Here is a 24,099-nt window from a genome sequence, read left to right as displayed (position 1 = left end):
GTACGCTGTTGTCTTTTTCAATCAGGAGGGAGATACAAGCTCCCCACTACTCTGAACTCCAATTCTGGGCGAGACTCTGGGGACCCAGACTCATACAAGGAGAAACTGGACTATCTGGCATCAGGCAGTACTTGAGGGTGGCTTTCTCTCAGAGGTGCTTGCAATAATCATTGCTACCCTGTTTCCCCCAAAATAAGACAGTGTCTTATACTAATTTTTTCTCCCAAAGTTGCGCTAAGTCTTATTTTCAGGGGGTGTCTTATCTTTCCACGCGCTAGGTCTTATTTTCGGAGGATGTCTTGTTTTCGGGGAAACACAGTACTACACGGAGCCGTGGAACACAGAGACATGGGACCTCTTCCAGGCAGGGCTGACAGTCAACCATTGCTGTTTGCTCCACCTCACCCAATTTACAACTCCCAAGATGTGCTCAAGGCTTTTGCATATGAATGGCCTGGCCCTTTGCAATCTGAAGCCTAACATACTGCATCTGGGTCAGAGAGCCCCAGAGCCTCCAAAAAAATGCCCAAGGCTTGACAGCATTTTGCATTGTTTACATCTGGGCCTCATCTGGGCACCTCCAAAACCCAAACAAAGAGAAGGAATCTGCAAATCTCTCTGTAGCCCCTGCTGGGTGGCCTCAGGCAGAGGCTACATTAGCACCTCCTTGGAAATCCAAGAGCCAGTGTACCCAGGGGTGAGAGTAAGACCATCCAGATTACAACTCCTCAGATCCATAAGGGACACACTCAGGGAGCAGAATCAGTGAGCACCAAAGCCCCACTGAAGCAAGTCTTGCCCCATCAGGGTGTCTCAAGCACAAAGGTCCTCCCATCATAAACACTGCTGATCCTCATAACCAATTGGTCTGGAGGTCAATTCCTCCCAGTGATACCAACAACAAGTACTTCGTGCCACTTCCTCTGGCCTAAAGTGTTTCTATTGAGAAGTCAGTTTACATTCTAATTGAAACTCCTTTGTAGGTAATTTTCTGTCTTGCTCTTGCTGCCTTTAAGATTCTTATTTGCCCTTAACATTTGCCATTTTAATTATGATGGTTTTATGTGTGAGTCTCTTTGGGTTCATCTTGATTGGGACTCTGTGCCTCCTAAATTTGTGTGACATTTTCGTTCATCATGTTGGGGAAGTTTTTTGTCATTATTTCTTCAAAAAGTTTCTCTGTTCCTTGCTTATCTCTTCCCCTTCTGTTATTCCCATAAGGTGAATATTGTTATGTTTCATATTGTACCAGAGTTCCCTTAAGTTATCTTCCTGCTTTTAATTCTTTTTTTTTTTCTATTTGCTGCTCTAATTAGCTATTTATCTTTACCTTATCTTCCAAATCACTGATTCGATCCTTTTTATCCAATTTACTTCTAATCCCATCTAGTGTGTTCTTCATGTCAGATATATCACTCTTCATTTCTGTTTGGTTCTTGTTCATGGCCTCTATTTTCCTTCTCATGTTATTGTAATTTACACTAAGTTCCTTAAGCATCTTTATAACCATTGCTTTGAAGTTTATGTATGATAGGTTGCTTGTCTAATCCTTTTTCTGGAAATTCCTTGTTTTCTATCATTTGGCGATTGTTTCTTTGTCTTTCCATTTTTTCTGATAAATTTTTATTGTTCAGATGATTTCAGTTGTTCCTCTTTTTTCCCCCCATAGCTCCCCTTCAGCAGTTCCCACCGCACCCTGTTCCATTACCTGCCCCCACTGTCCTCATCCATAGGTGTATGATTTTTGTCCATTCCCTTCCCACACCCCTCACACTCCTTTCCCCTGAGAATTGTCAGTCCACTCCCTTTCTATGCTCCTGATCCTATTATATTCACCAGTTTATTCTGTTCATCAGACTTTTTATTCACTTGATTTTTTAGTGTCACTTGTTGATAAATATATATTTGTTGTCACTTTGTTTTTCCTAATTTTTATCTTTACCTTTTTCTTTTTCTTTCTATTCTTAAAGAATACCTTTCAGCATTCCATATAATATTGGTTTGGTGGTGATGAACTCCTTTAGCTTTTTCATATCTGTGAAGCTCTTTATCTGACCTTCAATTCTAAATGATAGCTTTGCTGGGTAGAGTAATCTTGGTTGTAGGTTCTTGCTATTCATCACTTTGAATATTTCTTGCCACCCCCTTCTGGCCTGCATAGTTTCTGTTGAGAAATCAGCTGACAATCATATGGGTGCTCCCTTGTAGGTAACTAACTGTTTTTCTCTTGCTGTTTTTAATATTCTCTCTTTGTATTTTGCTCTTGGCATTTTAATTTGATGTGTCTTGGTGTGGTCCTCTTTAAAGGGATTCCTTTTGTTTGGGAATCCTAAACTTTCAAGTCTATTTCTTTCACCAAGTAGGGGAAGTTTTCTGTCATTATTTCTTCAAATAGGTTTTCAGTGTTGTGCTCTCTCTCTTCTTCTGGCACCCCCATAATTCTGATGTTGGTATGCTTGAGTTGTCCCAAAGGCTATGACTTCCAGTACTATGTTGAATAAAAGTGGTGAAAGTGGATATCTCTGCCTTGTTCCTGATCTTAAGGGAATTTTAGTTTAGTTTTCTGGCACAGGGTAGGTTTAATAAGTACTTTTTATATAAATAAAGAATGGTATGAGAAGTATTGAGATAAATCTAACTTTTCCCCCATTAAACTTATCTGGCAATAAAATAATTTAAAATATTTATGCAAAAAGTAAACAGTGTTATCTAAGCAATAAGTTTTCTATGGTATCCTATATAATAAAAGAGTAATATGCAAATTGACTGTCACACCAACACACAAGATGGCCATCCCCATGTGCTCAAAGATGTAAACACAAGATGGCCACGACAAGATGGCTAGCAGGGGCCGGGGGGTGGGGGGGGGGGCATTTGTGGGTGATCAGGCCTGCAATGGAGGGCAGTTAGGGGTGACCAGGCTGGCAAGGAAGGGCAGATAGGGGTTACTGGGCCAGCAGAAGAGGGCAGTTGGGGGTGACCAGGGTCAATAAAGCAGATAAAGAAGATCAAATTTTAAGAAGGGGAAGAGAGAAAGGAAAGAGACAAACCAAACCAGGGAAAGTAGAAGAAAAACAGGAGAAAAAAAGAGTAGAGAGGAAGAAAGGGGTGCAATAAATAAATAAATAAATAAATAAATAAATAAATAAATACAAATAATAATTTTTTAATTAAAATAAAGAAGTGAATTGTCGTTCACTTCAGCCGAGTTTTAATGCTCCATGGGAGCTGGTTTAGGACCCCACTTTTCTGTCTGCCAATTCTGGGCTTCCTGTTAAGTTCATAAATCCTTACAACTTTCAGGTCTGGTCTTTGGCTTTTAGCACCCTGCTTGAAGCTCCAACTGATCCACCAGTCCTCTGCTTATATCTGTCTCTGCAGGCTTTGGCTGCAAACAGGCAGGGCCAATCTGTACTCTTTGCTTGCCTACCAACTATAATCTGAATCATTCAAGCACCTGTTTCTGACAGGGCTTCAAATGGGGTTGGTGCTGTTTCGCTTTCAGGGAATAAAGTGTCGGGGGTTGGGGGAAGTTTCTCTGACCCAGAGCTATTCCACTGTGAGTGATCCAAAATATTACTCAGGCCTTGATTGTTCAGAGGTCCTTGTATGAAACCAATAGAGTTGGTTGGCAACGTGGATATTTTATCAGTCTGGCTCCCAGAAAATCGAGGCAGAGGGCCCCTCTTCCAATCCAGTCATTGAGGACTCCTTGGAGCTGTTCAGACACATAAGCTTGGCCTCTGCCTTTGTTTCTTCTGGAAAGCTCAAAACGCAGGGTGTGGCAGACTGTTATCACCTTCCCTAAGGCTACTAGGAGGGGCTAGCTCTTCTGGGGAGAAATGACCGCTTAGGTTTGGAACCTTAAGTCCCAATGCTAAACTCTTGGCCACAGGTCCCTGCCCTACTTCCCTCCCCAGCCTCTTCTTGTGCACCTCAAGTTGTGCCTCCCCCTACCCTGCACCAAAGCCTCAGCTGAATAATTGCAATTGTAAAGTCCTGTGTTCTGAGTTTAGAGAATAAAAACAAGAACAACAATGAAACCTCAGGTTTCTCTACCCTCAGCACCAGGCTACTTTCCCCATTTCACAGGGCCATCTTTTGCAGGGTAGCTTATTGCAGCTGTGGTCTTGGGTCTAGAATCCTCAGCTGCCAGCAGCCCTGTGGCTTTTGCTTTTCACAGTTGGAAATTAAGCCTGCTGCCAAGGGACCAGGCCTTGGTGCAACGCAGCTTCCTTCTCTCCCTCTCAGCCCACTGGCCTGCTGCCCCTCTCAAGCCCACTTCCCCATTCCTATCAGTTTCCAAGTGTTTTCTACCCTTCCTACTTGTAAGCTGTCTCCTCAGCTATTCTTAATTTGTTAATTCTGGGTGGATGTTCTCCGATTTAGTTGTATTTCCAGTCTGGCCCTAGGATGGGATGCATGACACATCTACCTATTCATCTGCCATTTTTTCTTTCTCCTCCTATTATTTACTTTTTATTGCTGGGTTAAAGTGATACAGATTATCCTTGCACTTTGAGCAAGAGTTTCTTATTTGAAGTTTTGGAAACAGTTTTAGGTCTTAACTTGGAAAGGTAGATATTAATCTACCCTTTTGTCGCTTTCAAAAAATCCAAATAGAAGTGATTATATCTAAAAAGAAAGAGAGAGAGAGAGAGAGAGAGAGAGAGAGAGAGAGAGAACCCAAATAAATAAAATCATAAATGAAAGAGGCAATATAACAATAGATACTACAGCCAGCACCGGTTTGGCTCAGTGGTAGAGCGTCGGTCTGCGGACTGAAAGGTCCCAGGTTCGATTCCGGTCAAGGGCATGTACCTTGGTTGCGGGCACATCCCCAGTAGGGGGTGTGCAAGAGGCAGCTGGTCGATGATTCTCTCTCATCGACGTTTCTAACTCTCTATCCCTCTCTCTTCCTCTCTGTGAAAAATCAATAAAATATGTTTAAAAAAAAAAAATAAAAATAAATAAATAAATAAAATCAGGAATGTTTGTGTCTTCATCCTTCCCTTTGAAAAAAAAAAAAAAAAATAGATACTACAGAAATACAAAAGATTATAAGCAAATACTATGAACAATTATATGTTAGCAAACAGGACAACCTGGGTGAAATGGAAAAAGTCCTAGAAACATACAATCTTTCAAAACTCAATCAGAAAGAATCAGAAAACCTGAGTAGGCCAATAACAACTGATAAAATTGAAGCAGTAATTTAAAAACTTCCTGGGCCAGATGGATTTATAGATGAACTTTACCAAATAGTCGAGGAAGAACTAACACCCATCTTCATCAACTATTCCAAAATATTTAAGAGGAAGGAACACTTTCAAGCTCTTTTTATTAAGCCAGCATTATCCTAATTCCAAAATCAGATAAAGGCAGTACAAAGAAAGAAAATTGCTGGCCATTATTCCTGATGAACATAAATGCTAAAATCCTCAACAAAATATTAGCAAATCACATCCAGCAATATATTAAAAAGATCAGACACCATGATCAAGTGGGATTTATATCAGGGATGCAAGGCTGGTACAATATTCTCAAATCAATAAGTGTAAAACACCACATAAACACATTGAAAGAGAAAAATCACATGATCCTATCAATAGACAGAAAAAAACATTCAAGAATATCTAGCACACTTTTTTTGATAAAAACTCTCAGCAAAGTAGGAATAGAGGGATCATACTTCAACATAATAAAGGCCACATGTGACACACCTGCAGCCAACATCATTCTCAATGGGAAAGCATTGAAAGTGTTTTCCTTAAAAATAGAAACAAGGCAAGGATTCCACTTTCACCACCCTTATTCACATAGTCATAGCCACAGCAAACAGAGAAGAAGAGCATCCAAAATGGAAAGGTGGAAGTAAAATTGTCATTATTCGCAGATGACATGATATTGTACATAGAAACCCCTAAAAAATCCACCAGAAAACTACTAGGCTAATAAAAGGATTCAGCAAAGTAGTAGAAACAAAATCAGCATCCAAATAGATGGCATTTTTATACCCCAATAATGAACTCTCAAAAGAAACTAAATAGTAATCACATTTACCATTGAACAACAGAAACAAAATAGATACTGAGGAATAAACTTAACCGAGGAAGTAAAAGACCTGTATTTGGAAAACTAAGAAATAGAGGCAGATAAAAACAAATGGAAGTGTATACCACAAGCATATCAAACTCAAAAGCTAACACAGGCCATATAAACAAGGTTTAAGTTTATGTGGGCCACAAAGAAACAAAAGCTTCAATTTTCATAGAAACGTAGGTTTATTTTGGTAGAGACATGCTGAATACAAAGAGCTGAAATAAATGAGTAATCGTTAACATAAAATAATAGAACATTTTAATAAAAATCAATATGTCTTTTTGAAAATTAACTTACCAGACACTAAATAACTACATAAATTAATAAGTGTAATGCAAATAAACTATTTTTCTTGTTCTCTGAAAATGAAATATTTCCTGTTGTGCATACCAAACAAGTCAGTCCAAGACTTATGACGTTGCAATTGGCTGTTAAAATATTTGCTGCTACTATTAGTGGAGAGAAATGGTGTGTCTATACATAAGGTGTATAAGGGAAATAAATGCAATATGATTGTAGTAATCAGTCATTACCAAATGTTGTAGTTCGTTATTAATAATTATGTATAACAGGATATTGTAAAAATTAAGTTACAAAATTTTTATTAAAACATTTCTTGCATACCTTTATATTGAGTGGGCTGCAGAAATATTCATTGTGGGCCACATGTTCATAGATTGGAAGAATTAACATCATTAAAATCCCTATACTACCCAAAGCAATCTACAGATTCAAAGCAATCCCTATTAAAATACCAATGGCATTCTTCACAGAGCTAGAATACATACTCCAAAATGTATATGGAACCATAAGAGACACCAAATAACTGCAGCAATCTTGAGAAAAAAGAACGAAGTAGGAGGTATCACAATACCGGATATCAAACTATACTACAAAGCCATTGTAAGCAAAACAGCCTGGTACTGGCACAAGAACAGGCATATAGACCAATGGATCAGAACACAGACCCCAGAAATTGAACCACATCATTGTGGTCAATTAATATTTGACAAAGGAGGCAGGAACATACAATGGGGTAAAGACAGTCTCTTCAAAAAATGGTGCTGGGAAAACTGGATAAACACATGCAAAAAGATGAAACTAAACCACCATCTTACACCAGACACAAGAATAAACTCAAGGTGGATAAAAGACTTAAATGTAAGGCATGAAACCATAAAAATCTTACAGAAGAACATAGGCAGTAAAATCTCAGACATCTCATGTAGCAATATGTTTATGGATATATCTCCTAGGACAAAGGAAACTAAGGAGAAAATAAACAAATGGGATACATCAAAATAAAAAGCTTCTTCATAACAACAGAAACCACTATCAAAATGAAAAGGAAACCCACTGAATGGGAGAACATATTTGGCAATGATATATCTGATAAGGGGTTCATATCCAAAATATATAAAGTACTCCTACAACTCAACAAAAGGAAGACAGGAGAAAAAAAATGGCAGTTGAATAGACAGATGGATCCTGAGCTTTGTCCCAGAGCAGAAAGAAGGACCCAGCTGAGGGTTGCAAGGGGAGTATTTGTTGGTGAGTTAAAGGACAGCTAAACTCCAAGAGAGGGTGGGGAACTGATTGATGAGGTTCCCCTGACCAGGTAGCCCACAGGGTAGCTGAGTTCCCTCTCAGAACGAACAGCTCAGATGCAGAAACTGCACCATCTTATCGGAAACTTAAAAAGTTGCAACTGTGGTGACCACTGAACAGCTGCGAGCCCCAGAACACTGGTTGCCAATTGGTGCAAACACGCGGTTTCAGAAGAGGTCTACACTCCTCCACAGAAAGGTCATATTTCACCTGGGATAAGGTGAGGTCTCTGGTCCCTGAGGGAGAGAGAAGCATGCTCACTGTGGGAGCTGAAGGATCGGGGAAGGTCTGTGCCTAGAGAAGTCCATGGTTGTTAGGGTTGGCGTGATCCATGAATGTGAAAAGGGGTCCTCAGAGCTGCTAACAGAAGGGATCTCTAAAAAGAAATCCATTTTGTTCTGATGCAAAAGGACAACCTAAGGATCTTAAAAGTATGGTAGCTGCTCGGACCCAAGGGAGTAAGGGGGATAGGCAGACTTGCCTGCAGCCCCGTTGTTTGCACACTTGGGCTTTTTCCTCTTCAAATCCTTGTTTCTGATTACTAAGCCCAATACATAGAATCACCCAGTTGGGGACCACTGAAATATTGCAGGGAAAAGTTGTTTTTCTGGAACCTGGGTATTGGATTGGGGAGTAACCATCAGAGAGCCAGCTCCAGAGCAGGCCATTCCCACAAACCGGTATTGAGTGCCACAGGGAAAGAAGGCTACAGAGGCCACATAAACCCGGAAGTCCATCAAGAAATACTGCCACCCAGGGGCTGAATCACAAATTGACTCTTGTGTAATCAAACATAAAGACATATAAGAAATTGAGACACCGGCTGCTTAAAAATCAGGACTGGTTTAATACTGAGGAGCAGTTGAGCACAGAGAGCTGTAACACTGTCCTGACTAGGAAACAGGCATGCCAAACAGAACAATAGAAGAAGTGAATGACTTTCATTACTGCACATTTTATTTTTTTACTTTTTACTTTTTTATTTTTTATTGTTTGTATTTTTATTTTTTACATCTTTTACTTACGGAACTATTTTCCTCACTTGATTTTACATTTTTAGTTATTACATTTTTATTTTCAATCAGTATTATTACTACAACTATTTTACCTTTCTTTTAGTTTCATTTTATTTTTAATTTATTTTACATTGGGATTAGTGTTCTTCATTCTATAATCATCTTTTCTTTTGCATCATTTTACTCTACCTCAATTCTACCTTTACGCCATCACACACTTCCTAGCTTTTCACCTTTTGGTGTCCTGTTGCTCTTACCCTTTTCCTTCTTTAGATTTTCTCTATTCTTTCTGACTACCTCCTGTTAATATTTGACCCTACTTATATATCTAATTTCCACTCCCCTGCTCCAAGTCCATACACACCTCTCTCTTCTCTATCTTCACTATCCAAAAATTTGTTTTTTTCCTCTGTCCTTATGCTGTGTTTTGCTTGAATGTTGACTATATAGATTTTTTATGCTTTTTGTGATTTTTTTTTTTGCTTATTTTTTGTTTTTGTTTGTGTGTGTTTTTTGTTTGTTTTTGTTTTTGTTTTTTTGCTTCTGTTTACTCTAGCCTTGCTTGACATTAGTTGTTGTTTGTAGTTTGTATTAATCTCCAGGTACTTATTGCTGGCATTTTCTAGGATTAGTGGCTGTTCTACTGGAGTTTTCTCCATATATGGCGTAAACTCCAGTAGAACAGCCACTAGAAAAGTGGGCCAAATTATATATATATAGTATGGTCCACTTTTCTTTCTTAGTCTCTTTATTTTCTCTTTTACTTTTTTTCTCTTTTTCCCAATTTAATTCTGACAGTCCTTTTTTTTTTTTTCTTTTTTTCTCTCCTCTTCTTCTTTCTCTCCTATTCCCTAATTTGCCTTTCTCTGGTGGTCACCTTTATTGGGAGTTATCAATAATGTGAATATATTTCTGTTCAGTGCCTTGTGTCTTATATATGGTTGTGTTGTATTTTGTGCCTTTAAATCAATGCAGGAGAGAGAACTACATAACCAGATATCCAGAGAAGTGAGACCATGGGGAAACAAAGAAACAGCCCACATATGAAAGAAAAGCAGGCATCACCAGAAAAGGAAGTAAATGAAATCGAGGTTAATAACATATCAGAGAAAGAATTCAAAGAAATGGTCAGAAGGTGGCTAAAAAGAATGAAAGACAAATTTGACAATATGAGTAAGAACCAAGAGGAAATGAAGAAGAATCAAGAAGAGATGAAATATGACATTGCTGCTGTAAAGAACTCAATAGAAAACATCAAGACTAGTCTAGGAGAAGCAAAGGACCACATCAGTGAGTTAGAAGACAAGGTAGGAAAACGTACCCAAGTAGAACAGCTTCTAGAAAAAAAATTTTAAAGCAGGAGGAGAGCTTAAGGGTACTATGGGACAACACAAAACAAAATAACATCCGCATAATAGGGGTTCTAGAAGGAGAAGAAACTGAGCAAGGAATAGAAAACCTGTTTGAAGAAATAATGATAGAAAAATTCCCCAATATTAGAAAGAAAAAACCCACACAAGCCAAACCGGTTTGGCTCAGAGGATAGAGTATTGGCCTGCAGACTGAAAGGTCCTGGGTTCAATTCAAGTCAAGGGCATGTACCTTGGTTGCAGGCACATCCCCAGTAGGGGGTGTGTGAGAGGCAGCTGATCAAGGTTTTTCTCTCTCATCGATATTTCTAACTCTCTATCCCACTCTCTTCCTCTCTGTAAAAAATCACTAATATATATATATATCCCCACACAAATCCAAGAAGCTCACAGAGTCCCAAGCAGAATGAACCCCAAAAGACAGATGCCAAGACACATTATAATTAAATTGGCAAACACCAACGACAAAGTAAGAATCTTAAAAGCAGCCAGAGAGACACAGAAAGTTACTTAAAAAGGAACCACTATCAGACTAGCAACTGATTTCTCAACAGAAACTCATCAGACCAGAATGGATAGAATGAAATATAAAAAGTCATGCAAAGGAAGGGTCTGAATCCAAGAATACTGTACCCAGCAAAGCTATCAATCAAAATTGAAGGTGAAATCAGACAAAAAAGGACTAAGGGAATTTATCACCACTAAACCAGAAATGCAAGAAATGCTAAAGGGTCTGCTGTAAAAAAGAATATAGAAAGCAAAGAAGGAACCCAGGGGTAAAGAACAAGAATGATGACAAACAAATACCTATCAATAATAACTTTAAATGTAAATGGATTAAATGCCCCAATCAAAAGACGTAGGGTAACGGACTGGATAAGAAAACAAGATCCATATATCTGCTATCTACAAGAAACACACGTCAGAAAAAAACATGCACACAGACTGAGGGTGAAGTAATAAAAAAAGGTTTTCCAGGTGAATGAAAATGAACAACAACAAAAAAAAAGCTGGGGAAGCAATACTTATATATGACAAATTAGATCTCAAAGTGAAGGACATTATAAGAGATAAGAAAGGCCACTTCATAATACTAAAGGGAGCAACCCATCAAGAAGAAATAACTCTAGTAAACATATACATACCCAATACAGAATCATCCAAATACATTAAAAAAAAGAAAAAAAAAAAACCTTCTGGAGGATATCAAGGGAGAGATTGACAGCAATGCAATCATAGTAGGGTTTAATATCCCATTGGACAAATCCTCTAAACAAAAAATCAGCAAAGAAACATCAATCCTAAATGACTCACTAGACCAGATGGAATTAATTGACATCTTCAGAATATTTCACCCCAAAGTCACAGAATATACATTCTTCTCAAGTGCGCATGGGTCATTTTCAAAGATAGACCATATGTTGGGTCATAGGCCAAGTCTCTTCAAATTCAAGAAGATAGAAATCATATCAAGCATCTTCTCAGATCACAGTGGCATAAAACTGGAAATCAACTACAATAAAAACAATCCAAAGAATACTAACACATGGAGACTAAACAGTGTGCAATTAAACAATTACTAGGTTACCAGAGAGATCAAAACAAATAAAAAAAAAACACATCATGGCAGCAAATGACAATGAAAACACAACAATCCAAAATCTATGGGACATAGTGAAAGCAGTCTTAAGAGCTAAGTTCATAGCTCTACAAGCCTACTGCAAAAAGCATGGAACAATGGTAATAAATTACCTAACCCTACAACTCAAAGAGTAAGAAAGAGACCAACAAGAAAATCCCAGTGTAAGCAGAAGGAAGGAAATAATAAAAATCAGAGTGGAGATAAGTGACATTGAGACCAAAAAGACAACACAAAAGATCAACAAAACCAAGAGCTGGTTCTTTGAAAGGATAAACAAGATTGATGAACCTCTAGCAAGGCTCACCAAGAAGCAAAGAGAGAGGACCCAAATAAACAAAATCAGAAATGAAAGAGAAGAAATAACAACAGACCCCGCCGAAATACAAAGGATTGTTTAAAAATACTATGAACAACTATATTCCAACAACCTGGACAACCTGGAGGAAATGGACATATTCCTAGAAAAATAGAACCTTCCAAAACTCAATCAGGAAGAATCTAAACAGCTCAATAGGCCAATAACTATGGAAGAACATGAAGCAGTCATCAGAAAGCTTCCGGCAAACAAAAGCCCGGGGCCAGACAGATTCACATGAGAGTTTTACCAAACATTCAAGGAAGAACTAAAATCTATCCTCCTCAGACTATTTCAAAAAAGTCAAGAGGAAATAACACTTCCAATCTCCTTCTATGAAGCCAGCATCACCCTAATACCAAAACCAGATAAAGACAACACAATAAAAGAGAATTACAGGCCACTACCCCTCATGAATATAGATGCCAAAATCCTCTACAAATCCTAGCAAATCAGATCCAGCAGTACATCAGAAAGATTATACACCATGACCAAGTAGGATTTATCCCAGGAATGCAAGGATGGTGCAATATCTGCAAATCAATAAACGTGATTCATCACATAAACAAATTGAGAGATAAAAATCACATAGTCTTATCAATTGATGCAGAAAAAGCATTTGACAAAATCCAACACCCTTTCTTGATAAAAGCTCTCAACTAAGTCAGAATAGAAGGATCATACCTCAACATAATAAAATCCATATATGATAAACCCACAGCCAACATTATACTCAATGGGAAAAACTAAAACCATTTCCCCTAAGAACAGGAACAAGACAGGGATGCCCACTCTCACCACTCCTGTTTGACATAGTACTGGAAGTATTAGCCATTGCAATCGGACAAGTAGAAAAAAATAAAAGGCATCCAAATTGAAAAAGAGGAAGTAAAGCTGTCCTTATTTGCAAATGACATGATATTGTACATTTAAAAAAAATGAAAAACCCTATTAAAAAAAACTAATAGACTTAATAAATGAATTCAGAAATGTAGCAAGATACAAAATTAATGCCAAGAAATCTATGGCATTTCTATACACCAATAGTGAACTTACAGAAACAGAGATTAAAAAAGCAATCCCAATTAACATCGCACCAAAAAAAATTAAGATACCTAGGAATAAACTTAACCAAGGAGGTAAAAGACCTATATGAGGAAAACTACAGGACACTGAAAAAAGAGATAGAGGAAGATGTAAACAGATGGAAAAACATACCATGTTCATGGATTGGTAGAATCAACATCATCAAAATGTTCATACTACCCAAAGCAATCTATAGATCCAATGCAATCCCCATCAAAATACCAACAGCATATTTCACAGACCTAGAAAGAATTCTCCAAAAATTCATCTGGAAGCCAGATATTGACCCAAACAACTATGCTGAATTAATATTTGACAAAAGAGGCATGAACATACAATGAAACCAAGACAGTCTCTTCAATCAATGGTGTTTAGAAAATTGATCATACACATGCAAAAAAATGAAACTAGATCACCGACTTACACCATACACAAAAATAAACTCAAAATAAACATAAGATACTAGAGGAATCCACAGGCAGCAAAATCTCAGACATATGCAGAAAAAACTTCTTCACTGATACTGTTCCCAGGTCAATGAAAGCAAAAGAGAAAATAAACTAATGGGACTACATCAAAATAAAAAGCTTTTTTACAGCAAAAGAAACCGTCAACAAAACAACAAGAAAGCCCACTGTATGGGAGAACATATTTGCAAATATTATCACTGATAAAGGTTTAATCTCCAACATCTATAGGCAACTTATACAATTTAATAAAAGGAAGATAAATGATTCAATTAAAAAATGGGCAACGGACCTAAATAGAATCTTTTCTAAAGAAGTCAGAAGGAAGGGCTAGAGACACATGAAAACATACTCAAAGTCACTAATTATCCGAAGGATGCAAATCAAAACGACAATGCAGTACCATCTCACACCTGTCAAAATGGCTATCATTAACAAATCAACAAACAGCAAGTGTCGGCAAGGATGCAGAGAAAAAGAAACCCTCCTGCACTGCTGGTGGGAATGCAGACTGGTGCAGCCATTGTGGAAAGTATGGAGTTTTCTCAAAAAACTGAAAATGGAACTCCCATTTGACCCATTAATCCCACTCCTAGGAATATATTCTAAGAAACTGGAAACACCAATCAGAAAGGATATATGCACCCCTATGTTTATAGCAGCACAATTTATAATAGCTAAGATTTGGAAACAGCCTTGGTGCTGGTCAGCAGATGACTGGATCAGAAAATTATGGTACATCTACACAATGGAATACTATGCTGCCGTAAAAAATAAGGAATCCTTACCATTTGCAGCAACCTGGATGGACCTGGAGAACATCATGCTGAGTGAAATAAGCCAGTCAATGAAAGAAAAAATATCACATGATCTCATTCATTTATGGATAATAATGAACATTATAAAGTGATGAACAAAAAGATAGGAACAGAGACAGTAAAGCATCAAACAGACTGTCAAATTACTGCAGGAAGGTTAGGGAGAGTTGGGGAGATAAGAGATAAACCAAAGGACTTTATGCATGCATATAAGCATAACCAATAGATGCAAAACTCTGGGGGGTGAGGGCATGAATGGGAGTGGGGTGGGAGGACAATGGTAAGATATGGATATGTCTAATACCTTAATTAGAAAATAGAAGAAAAAAACAAAAGGAAGAGAAACAATTTAAAAATGGGCAGAGAAATAGCATGCAGTACTCAAGGTAATGGAAAGCAAGAATCTGAGACCAAGATTACTATATCCAGCAAGGCTATCATTCAAAATAGATGGTCAAATAAAGAGCTTCCCAGAAAAAGAAAAAAAAAAATCTAAAGGAGTTCATCACCACCAAGCCAGCATTGCAAGAAATGCTAAAGTGACTGCTTTAAGGTATTGCTGAGAAGAAGAAAGAGAGAGAAAATCCTACCATACAGAATTAAAATGGCTACAAATAAGTATTATACCTCTCAATAATAATCCTAAATGTAAATGGATTAAATGCTCCAATCAAAAGGTGTAGGGTAGCTGAATGGATACAAAAACATGACCCAATTATATGCTGTCTACAAGAGACCCACCTCAAAACAAAAGACACACATAGGATGAAAGTTAATGGTTGGACAACAATTTTCCATGCAAATACAAAAGAAAAAAAGGCTGGAGTAGCAATACTCATATCTGACAAAATTGACTTTAAAAGCAATATGCTAAGCAAAATAACCCAATTGGAGAAAGATAAATATCATATCATCTCACTCATTTGTGGGATATAATGAACAACATAAACTGATGAACAAAAATAAATCAGAGGAGAACAAAAATATACTATAATATAATAGTATAACAGTAAAATATAATATATAATTCCTAAGATGCAGTAATTCTGTTATTTGCAGATTTTTAACATTTCCTACAACTTCTGTGATATTATACTATGTAAGTACAGTTTTGGTAATATTACATTTTGGTAATATTACAATCCTTTTATTCTTGAAGTATTAATGATTATTGCATGTAATATAATTATATGGAAGATTTTTAAAAATGTGCGGAGGACCTGAATAGACATGCCTTCAAAGAGGATATAGAAATGACCAAGAGACACATTAAAAAATGCTCAAATCACTAATCATTAGAGAAATACAAATTAGAACTATAATACAATGAGATATCACCTCACATTTGTCAGAATGGCTATCATCAAAAATCAACAAACAAGTGCTGGCGAGGATATGGAGAAAAGGGAACCTTAGTTCACTGCTAGTGGGAATGCAGATTGGTGCAGCCACTGTGTAAAACAATATGGAGTTTTCTCAAAAACTTAAAAATGGAACTTCCTTTTGACCCAGAGATCCCACTTCTGGGAATATATCCTAAAACCCCCAAAACACCATTCAGAAAGAATATATGCACCCCTATGTTCATAGCAGCGTTATTTACAATAGCTAAGATTTGGAAACAGCCCATGAGTCCATCAGTAAATGAGTGGATAAAAAAAAAAGCCATGGCACATTTACACTATGAAATACTGTGCAGCTGTAAAAAAAAAAAAAAAAAAAAAAAAAAAAAAAAGGAACTCTTTGGGGCAGCATGACTAGACCTGGTAAATATTATGCTAAGTGAAATAAGACAAACTGAGAAAGACAAATATCACATGATCTCACTTATTTGTGAAATCTATTGAACAAAATTAATTGACCAACAAAATAAGACCCAAAGCAGGGAGGCATGGAACAGGCTGACATACCTTAATGTGGGCTTTGGGAGACAGTAAGAGATAAACCAAATACTTACTAGAGGCCCAATGCCAAAATTCATGCATGGGAGAATCCCTCAGCCCAGCCTTACAATCCAGGACCCCTCGGAGGTGTAGGACTACTGGGCCTAAACCAGAAGTCAGACTTCACTCTCGCAATCCAGGACCCCTCACTCCTACCGGCCCGCTTGCTTGCTCCTTACCACTTGGCTCATCGCTCCTTAGCACTGCTGCCACCACCACCACTGTGTTCACCAGCCATGAGCCCTGCTTCTGGCTGAGTGGCACTTCCACTGTAGGAACACACTGTCCACCAGGGGCAGCTCGTACTTTGAGCATCTGCCCCCTTGTGGTCAGTGAGTGTCTAGTGACTGGTCATTCTGGTCATTCCGGGTGTTCCACCATAACTGTCACTGGGCTTTTATTTATATAGATATGCATAGCCCATGGACACAAGCAGTAGGGTAGTGAAGACCTAGGAGAGTGGGTAGGGACTGGGGAGGAGGGGAGTTAGGGGAAAATAGGAGATATCTGTAATACTATCAACAGTGAAAGATACATTTTTAATTTTTTATTAAAAAAAGAAAAGTTTAAGTGAAACCCTTGTTGTCCTGAATTTGAATTAGAAATACCAATATGAACTCATAAATTAGTCTTACTTTCTTAGGTTTATCCACTGAAAGAGCCTAGAAACCATGACCAGCCCAAAATACCACTTTCCACTAAAGGAACCAGGAATTCTTAGATAAGTGGCCAATTCAAGATCTGGGACTACATAATTATAAAATAGATTGGAATATATTTTAATATTTTTAAATATTTTTAATATACTTAAGGAAGGTCTCAAAGACAACTGAATTTATGTCCAGAGGACTCAAGAACCAAATTTTAGAGGCTCCTGCTAGCCATTGATGGGACATCAGTGAGCATCAGGAAAAAAAATAACTACCATAGATTGAATGAAACACATCACATATACTAAATTCACCCATTTATAAATTATAATAATAATAAATAGGTCACCATTAAAGAATGTTAGAGAAACCAACTCATTGTTCTGAAAACTGATAGATAAAAGAATCAAGCATTTATTAACAAAGAAGCTGTCCCACTGGGTAATGGAAGAATAATGGCTAGGGGATGGTTGGGGAAGGGAAGGAGTCTTTAGCAAAAACTCTAGCTAATTTAAGAAGAGATAATAGAATAGAATCAGCATTTTTCAACCCTGAATGAATTAGAAGATCTGGGCTTTGCTCATCAATGGCTGCTGACATCCCTAAAAGACAGGCGATATACAATTCCTAAGAATTAGTCTCACCAAAAAATCAAATCTACACCTGTTAAGGCCTCTTCTAGATCTAACTTCCATTTTACAGGAAATACAGAAGCCAGAGGAGCATGTTAAACTGTCCTGTGGAGATGTAGTCAGCAAAATCCTGACCATGGAGAACTCTGCCAGACAAATAACTTAGTGCAAGGAAAGAAAGCTCAGAAGAGGGGAACCTATTGATTAAAAGGCATATCAGTCAACTGTAATATGCAAATCTGATGAGGATCCTGATTTTTTTAAAACAATATTAAAATGTTATGAAATTTACAAGATAAGTGAAAATAGGAACACTGACTATTTACAGAGGTGGGCAAAAATCAGTTTACAGTTGTGAGTATGCAAAAGTTTATTCTTGTATTATTATTTATTAACTAGAGGCCCTATGCATGAAATTCATTCAAGGGGCTTGGCCCCCACCATCACTGTGGCTGCCTCTGCCTCGGCCCCCACTGCTTCAGCTTCATCGGAAGGTCATCTAGAAGGATGTCCAGAAGGACATCCAGTCTAATAAGCATATTATGCTTTTATTATTATAGATTATTGTATTGTTTTCCATACAAAAAACTGTAAACCTACATTTTCCCCACCCCTGTATTTAAAAACGATAAGAAATTGCCCTGGCTTATGTTACTCAGTGGTTAAACCTGAACCAAAGGGTGGCAGGTTTGATTCACAGCCCTTGTTGGAGAGCATATGGGAGGCAGCCAATGTATGTGTCTCTCACACCAATGTTTCTCTCTCTCTCTCTCTCTCTCTCTCTCTCTCTCTCTCTCTCTCTCTCTCTCTCTTTCTCTCTCTCTTTCTCTCTCTCTTTCCCTTCTCTCCCTTTCACTCTATAAAAATCAATGGAAAAAAAATATCCTCACATGAGGATTAACAAAAAATAAATAAAAACAATAGGAACTATGTATTATTACTTTCTAGGTGTGATAATGGTATTGTAATTTTTGGTGGTTGTTGTTAATCCTCACCTGAGGATATTTTTTCCATTAATTTTTTTTTTTTTTTTTTTTTTTTTTTTGTCTTTTAGAGAGAGTGGAAGGGATCAACTCTGCAACCTAGGTATTTTCCCTTGGCCATAATCAAACTCATCACACTTTGGTTCATAGGCCAACACTCTAACCACTGAGAAACACTGGCCAGGGTGGTACTGTGGTAATTTTTATGGAGTCCTTATGTTTTAGAGTTGCAAACTTAAATATTAAAGAAGACATGTTATGATGTCTACATTTGCTTCAAAATAATCCAAGGAGTGGATGTGGGTGGGTGTAGCTGGGACATGACTTAAATGATTTGATGGGTGTTGAAACTGATTGACAGATGCATAAGGGTTTGTTTGAATACTGTCTCCATTTGGAGATGTTTGAAATTATTCATTGGTTGTCCTCTGAAGTGTGCTGAGCTAGTAGACTGCCAAGAAATCTAAACTTCTCCTTTTGTGCCCATGCAGTGCTCCAAGAGCTGCCAGGGGGGCTTCCGGGTCCGTGAAGTACGCTGTCTGTCAGATGACATGGCCCTAAGTAATCTCTGTGACCCTCAGTTGAAACCAGAAGAGAAAGAATCCTGCAACCCTCAAGACTGTGTCCCTGAAGTTGGTAAGTAGGGATCCCTATCCTGGAGTAAAGATTCATCTTTATTAATCTCTGTCAAGTTCTCTGGTGTGAAATGCATCCAGCTGGAATTCAGGGTCAAAGTACTTTTGGTATGTTAAGTTTATAAGCGTGGATGGTAATCTAAGCCACCCACCAAAACTTAAATGGGAATTGATTATAAGGGTAATGCATTCAGAGACTTGGTTCCATCATCCTTAAGGTCAAAGTAGTGAGATTGCAATGTCATATTTAAGGGGGAAAAAAGGCCTATCTGGTTTGGCTCAGTGGATAGAGCATCAACCTGTGGCCTGAAGGGTCCCAGGCTCAATTCCACATACCTCAGTTGCAGGCTCCTTTCCAACCTGGGCCTGGTTGGGACACATGCAGGAGGCAACCAATCAATGCGTTTCTCTCACATGGATATTTCTCTCTCTATCTTTCCCTCTCTCTTACACTCCCTCTAAAAATCAATGGAAAAATATTCTCAGTTGAGGATTTTTAAATAATAATCCTACCTAATAAAAGAGTAATATGTAAATTAACCATCCTCTGCTACAACCACAAACCACACCTACCAGCCAATCAGAGTGAGCATGCAAATTAACCCCAACCAAGATGGCTGCCACCACAAATAGTAGGAGGGAGGCTTGGGTTTTCTCAGCAATGGAGGAAGCCAAGCTTTCCACACACCCTGGCCAGCCCAGGCCTCAACTCAAGGATACAAAGTTTCAATTATAGAAGATAAAACCCAAGTAAAACAGCAGCAGCCATGGAGCTGGAGAGAGAAGGCTAAGGTTTACCAGGGATGGAGGAAGGCAAGCTTTCCACCTGCCCTGACTGGCCCAGGCCTCCACTCAAGGTTACCAAGTTTCAATTATAGAAGGTGAATAAATCTCAATAGAAATGGTTGCAACCATGGAGGGAGAAGAAGGCTTGGCTTTGCTCCAGACTACAAAGTTTCAATTGTAGAAGATAAATAAATCCCAGATACCAGGGCCTCATCTTGAGTCACCAGGGGGTGTAGCTGGCTTGCAAACCAACACAGGCCCCTCGCCCAGGCTGCCCCATGCTCCAAGGGAACCCCCACCCTGATCTGGGACACCCTTCAGGGCAAACCAGCTGGCCCCCACCCATGCACCAGGCCTCTATCCTATCTAATAAAAGAGTAATATGCAGATTGAACATCACTCTGACACACAAGATCAAGATAGCTGCCCCCATGTGCACACATGATGGCTGTGACAAGATGGCCAGCAGGAGAGAGCAGTTGGAAGGGACCAGGCCTGTAAGGAAGGGCAGTTGGTGGCAATCACGCCTGCAGGGGAGGGCAGTTAGGGGTGACCAGGCCAGCAGAGGAGGGGAATTTGGGGCAAAAAGGCTGTCAGGGGAGAAGTTAGACATCAATTAGGCTGGCAGGGGAGTGGTTAGGAGGTAATCAGGCTGGCAGGCAGAAGTGGTTAGGGGCAATCAGGAAGGCAGGCAGGTGAGCAGTTGGGAGCCAACAGTCCTGGATTGTAAGAGGGATCCCAGATTGGCTGTACTGAGGGACACACAACCCCCATGCATGAATTTCATGTACCGGGCCTTTAGTCTACATATATAAAAGGCTAATATGCAAAGTGTCCCCTTTGGAGTTTGACTGGGAGTTTGATCACTCACTATGGTGTGCACTGACCACCAGGGGGTGGCATTGGTTGGGTGCTGCGGGAGTGAGGGAAAGAGGAGGTTGGGAGGCGGGGAGGCAGGGAATCTGACCAGCCCTGATCACTGGCTAGGCCTAGGGACCCTACCTGTGCACAAATTTCCTGCATTGGGCCTCTAGTCCTATCTAATAAAAGAGTAATATGCATATTAACCATCACTCCACTACACCACAAGCCATGCCCACCAGACGATCAGGAGCGAGTATGCCAATTAACCCAACCAATATGGCTGTGGCCATGGAGCCATCAGGAGGCTTGGGTTTCCTCAGCAATGGAGGAAGCCAAGCTTTCCCCACACCCTGGCCAGCCTAGGCCTCCACTCAAGGCTACAAAGTTTCAATTATAGAAGACAAATAAATCCCAGATACCAAGGCCTCTGCTTGGGTCACTGGGGGTGTGGCCAGCCTGTGAACCACCACAGGACCCTCGCCCAGGCCACCCCAATCCCCAAAGGACCCTTCCTCCCCGATCCAGGACACCCTTCAGGACAAACCAACCTGCCCCAACCCGAGTACCAGGCCTTTATCCTATCTAATAAAAGAGTAATATGCAAATTGACCATTATTCCAACACACAAGATGGCTGCCCCCATGTGGACACAAGAAGGCTGTCACAAGATGGTCAGCAGGGGAGGGCAGTTGGGAGGGACCAGGCCTGCAAGGGAGGACAGTTGGGGGTGATCAAGCCTGCTGCGGAGGGCAGTTAGGGGTGACCAGGCCTGTAGGGGAGAGCAGTTGGGGGGGGGACTAGGCCTGCAAGGGAGGGCAGTTAGGGTGACCAGGCCTGCTGGGGAGGGCAATAGGGACAAACAGGTTGGCAGGGGAGCAATTAGGCATCAATTAGGCTGGCAGGTGAATGGTTAGGAGGTAATCAGGCTGGCAGGCAGAAGTGGTTAGGGGCAATCAGGTGAGCAGTTGGAAGCCAGCAATCCTGGATTGTGAGAGGAATGTCCAACAGCCCGGGATCAGGCCTAAATGGGCAGTTGGACATCCCTCAAGGGGTCCCAGATTGGAAAGTGTTCAGGCTGGGCTGAGGGACAGCCCCCACCAGTGCATGAATTTCAAGCACCGGGCCTCTAGTAATAATAATAAAGGAAAAGAAAAATGCAAACTCTTAGTTCACACCCACACTCCATCAGCAATAGGCAGCAGGACCAGGATGGAGAGCCCTCACCTTGCTTTGTCTCCCCAGTAGTCCAGTCTGCCCCTCGTGCTCAGAGCATTTTGTTCTCTTCTGCTACAGATGAAAGCTGCAAGGACAGATACTACAACTGCAATGTGGTGGTGCAAGCCCGCCTCTGCGTCTACAACTACTACAAGACTGCCTGCTGTGCCTCCTGCACTCGCGTGGCCAACAGGCACCCAGGCTTCCTGGGGAGCAGATAACACCTCTGCTCCTACTCAAGGGGCAGAGCAGTGAGTCTGTAAGAGGCTGACCATCAGGCTGCTGATCCACCAAGGCTTCCTGGCCCAGGGTGCTGCCAGCCAATTTGGTCACCAGCCTCACCTTCACTAAAGTGTACACGCAGTGCCAGGTGCAGAGTCATGGCTCTGAGCATCACCATCAACTGAATTTCTCTCCTTGGGAAACCTGACAACCTCTAAGAGTGATCTCTGAAAACCAGTCAGGGGGGCGTGCAGGCAGCTCTCAGCCAACCTCTCCTGGGATTTTCTAAGGCAGCCCTGACTGAGCACTATCTCCCCCAGGGTGCTATTGGCCTTTCCAATATCAGCACCCCCTGGAGAGTCAAAGGAGGCAGCACCCCTAACCCAGGGCCCCATGGAGGCTTGCTGAGATGCCGGCATCCCTGTTACCTCAGCCCTGCTGTGCCTGTCCTCATTCTCAAAGACATTAGGTTGTTTGCCTGCATCATGACACAAACATCTCATGTCATGCAGTGCTTTATTGTTTCACAGGTATATTCACAGATATTAATTCATTAGCAGCTTACAACACCCAAGAAGGGTGTTGTCCCTATTGTACCAGCAAGAAAACTGAGACTCATTGACCTCCCAGCCATATTCACCTGTTCACTGAAGAGCTGAGTCCCAACCCAATCTGACCACAAAACCCTCACTCCAAGGACTGTATAGAAGTCTTAAGTCTGCAGGATGCACTTCATTTCAGAACAAGAGTGAGAATTTCCTAATTAGCAAACGAAACCCAGGACTTTGAATTCTTCCCTCTAGCCAAAGGTCAAAACTTTATCCCAGCATCAGTTGTTTTAGAAGTCTATTTCTACCAATCCCTTCCCCCACAGTCACAGGCCCTCATCACAGGATTCTATAGCTTTTGTTAAGCCTGTCCTTAAAGGAACTCTCTCTTGAGACCATAAAGGTACTGAGTATCAGTCATTGCCTGAAATTCTGACTTCATTCCCCAGTGAGATGTTTCCCCTGGAACCAGAAGTCAGGGTCCCTTTGGCCACAACAGTCCCTTTCTGGCCCCAGAGCAGATTTCCAGAGCTGTGTGCTCAGCCCCTCCTCAGCCACCTGCCTGGTAAAAAGTGTAACCAACCCACACCGGCAAAAACCTCGTTTCTATTAGAAAGAATTTCCTTTTGGTCTTTTTGTTTTGATTTATGAATTTCTTTCTATTACTTCAAATCGCTTTTTTCTCACCCAGGACTGACAATCCATGTCCCCGCCCCACTCCCAGACATGAGCACTAAGACCTACATTAATGGAGCTAGTCTGGGAGGAGGGGCTGTGAGCTCCAGTGACAGTTGCACCAGAGGGCTCTTCCCTGACTCACCTCGCCTAACTCTGTAGTTCCAGAGCCTGTGGGGGCTTAGTGGGGGAGGCGGGGGAGGGTAACAGTGCCTATTGAGAGATGAACTCTTTGGAAAATCCATTAAGAAGAAAATATATGTATATATTTTTTCTTTTACCCATTAAGAAAAGTACCAAGCTAAACAAGTTGTAAGCTCTTAGTACTGTGGTCCTGGGCCCATTTCCCTTTTATAGCAAGCCTTAGCAATTGTGTTTCTCCCATGAGCCCTTTAAACCAGAAGTCTGCTAATTAGATGATCAGTTGCCATTTTTGGAAGCAATATCACCAGTTAGATCTGACACACTGTTAGGTTCCCACT

The 24,099-nt window shown here is 40.2% G+C and overlaps 1 protein-coding gene across 1 annotated transcript in view; it reads left to right on the top strand.

Annotated features, from left to right (window-relative positions):
• The window catches only part of THSD4 (thrombospondin type 1 domain containing 4), a 691,206-nt gene extending 667,417 nt beyond the window's left edge, over positions 1–23,789 (top strand). The window contains exons 17-18 of the mRNA XM_084897723.1: positions 19,164–19,308; positions 22,251–23,789. Coding sequence (XP_084753849.1) covers positions 19,164–19,308; positions 22,251–22,393 — 288 coding nt within the window. The 3' untranslated portion in view covers positions 22,394–23,789. The remainder of the gene's footprint in view (positions 1–19,163; positions 19,309–22,250) is intronic.
• The last annotated feature ends 310 nt before the right edge of the window (positions 23,790–24,099 follow it).

The sequence above is a fragment of the Pipistrellus hanaki genome (genome assembly GCF_964339955.1).
Source record: "Pipistrellus hanaki genome assembly, chromosome: 1".
In the NCBI taxonomy this organism is placed as follows: domain Eukaryota; kingdom Metazoa; phylum Chordata; class Mammalia; order Chiroptera; family Vespertilionidae; genus Pipistrellus; species Pipistrellus hanaki.
This window is presented reverse-complemented; position numbering and strand designations above follow the sequence as displayed.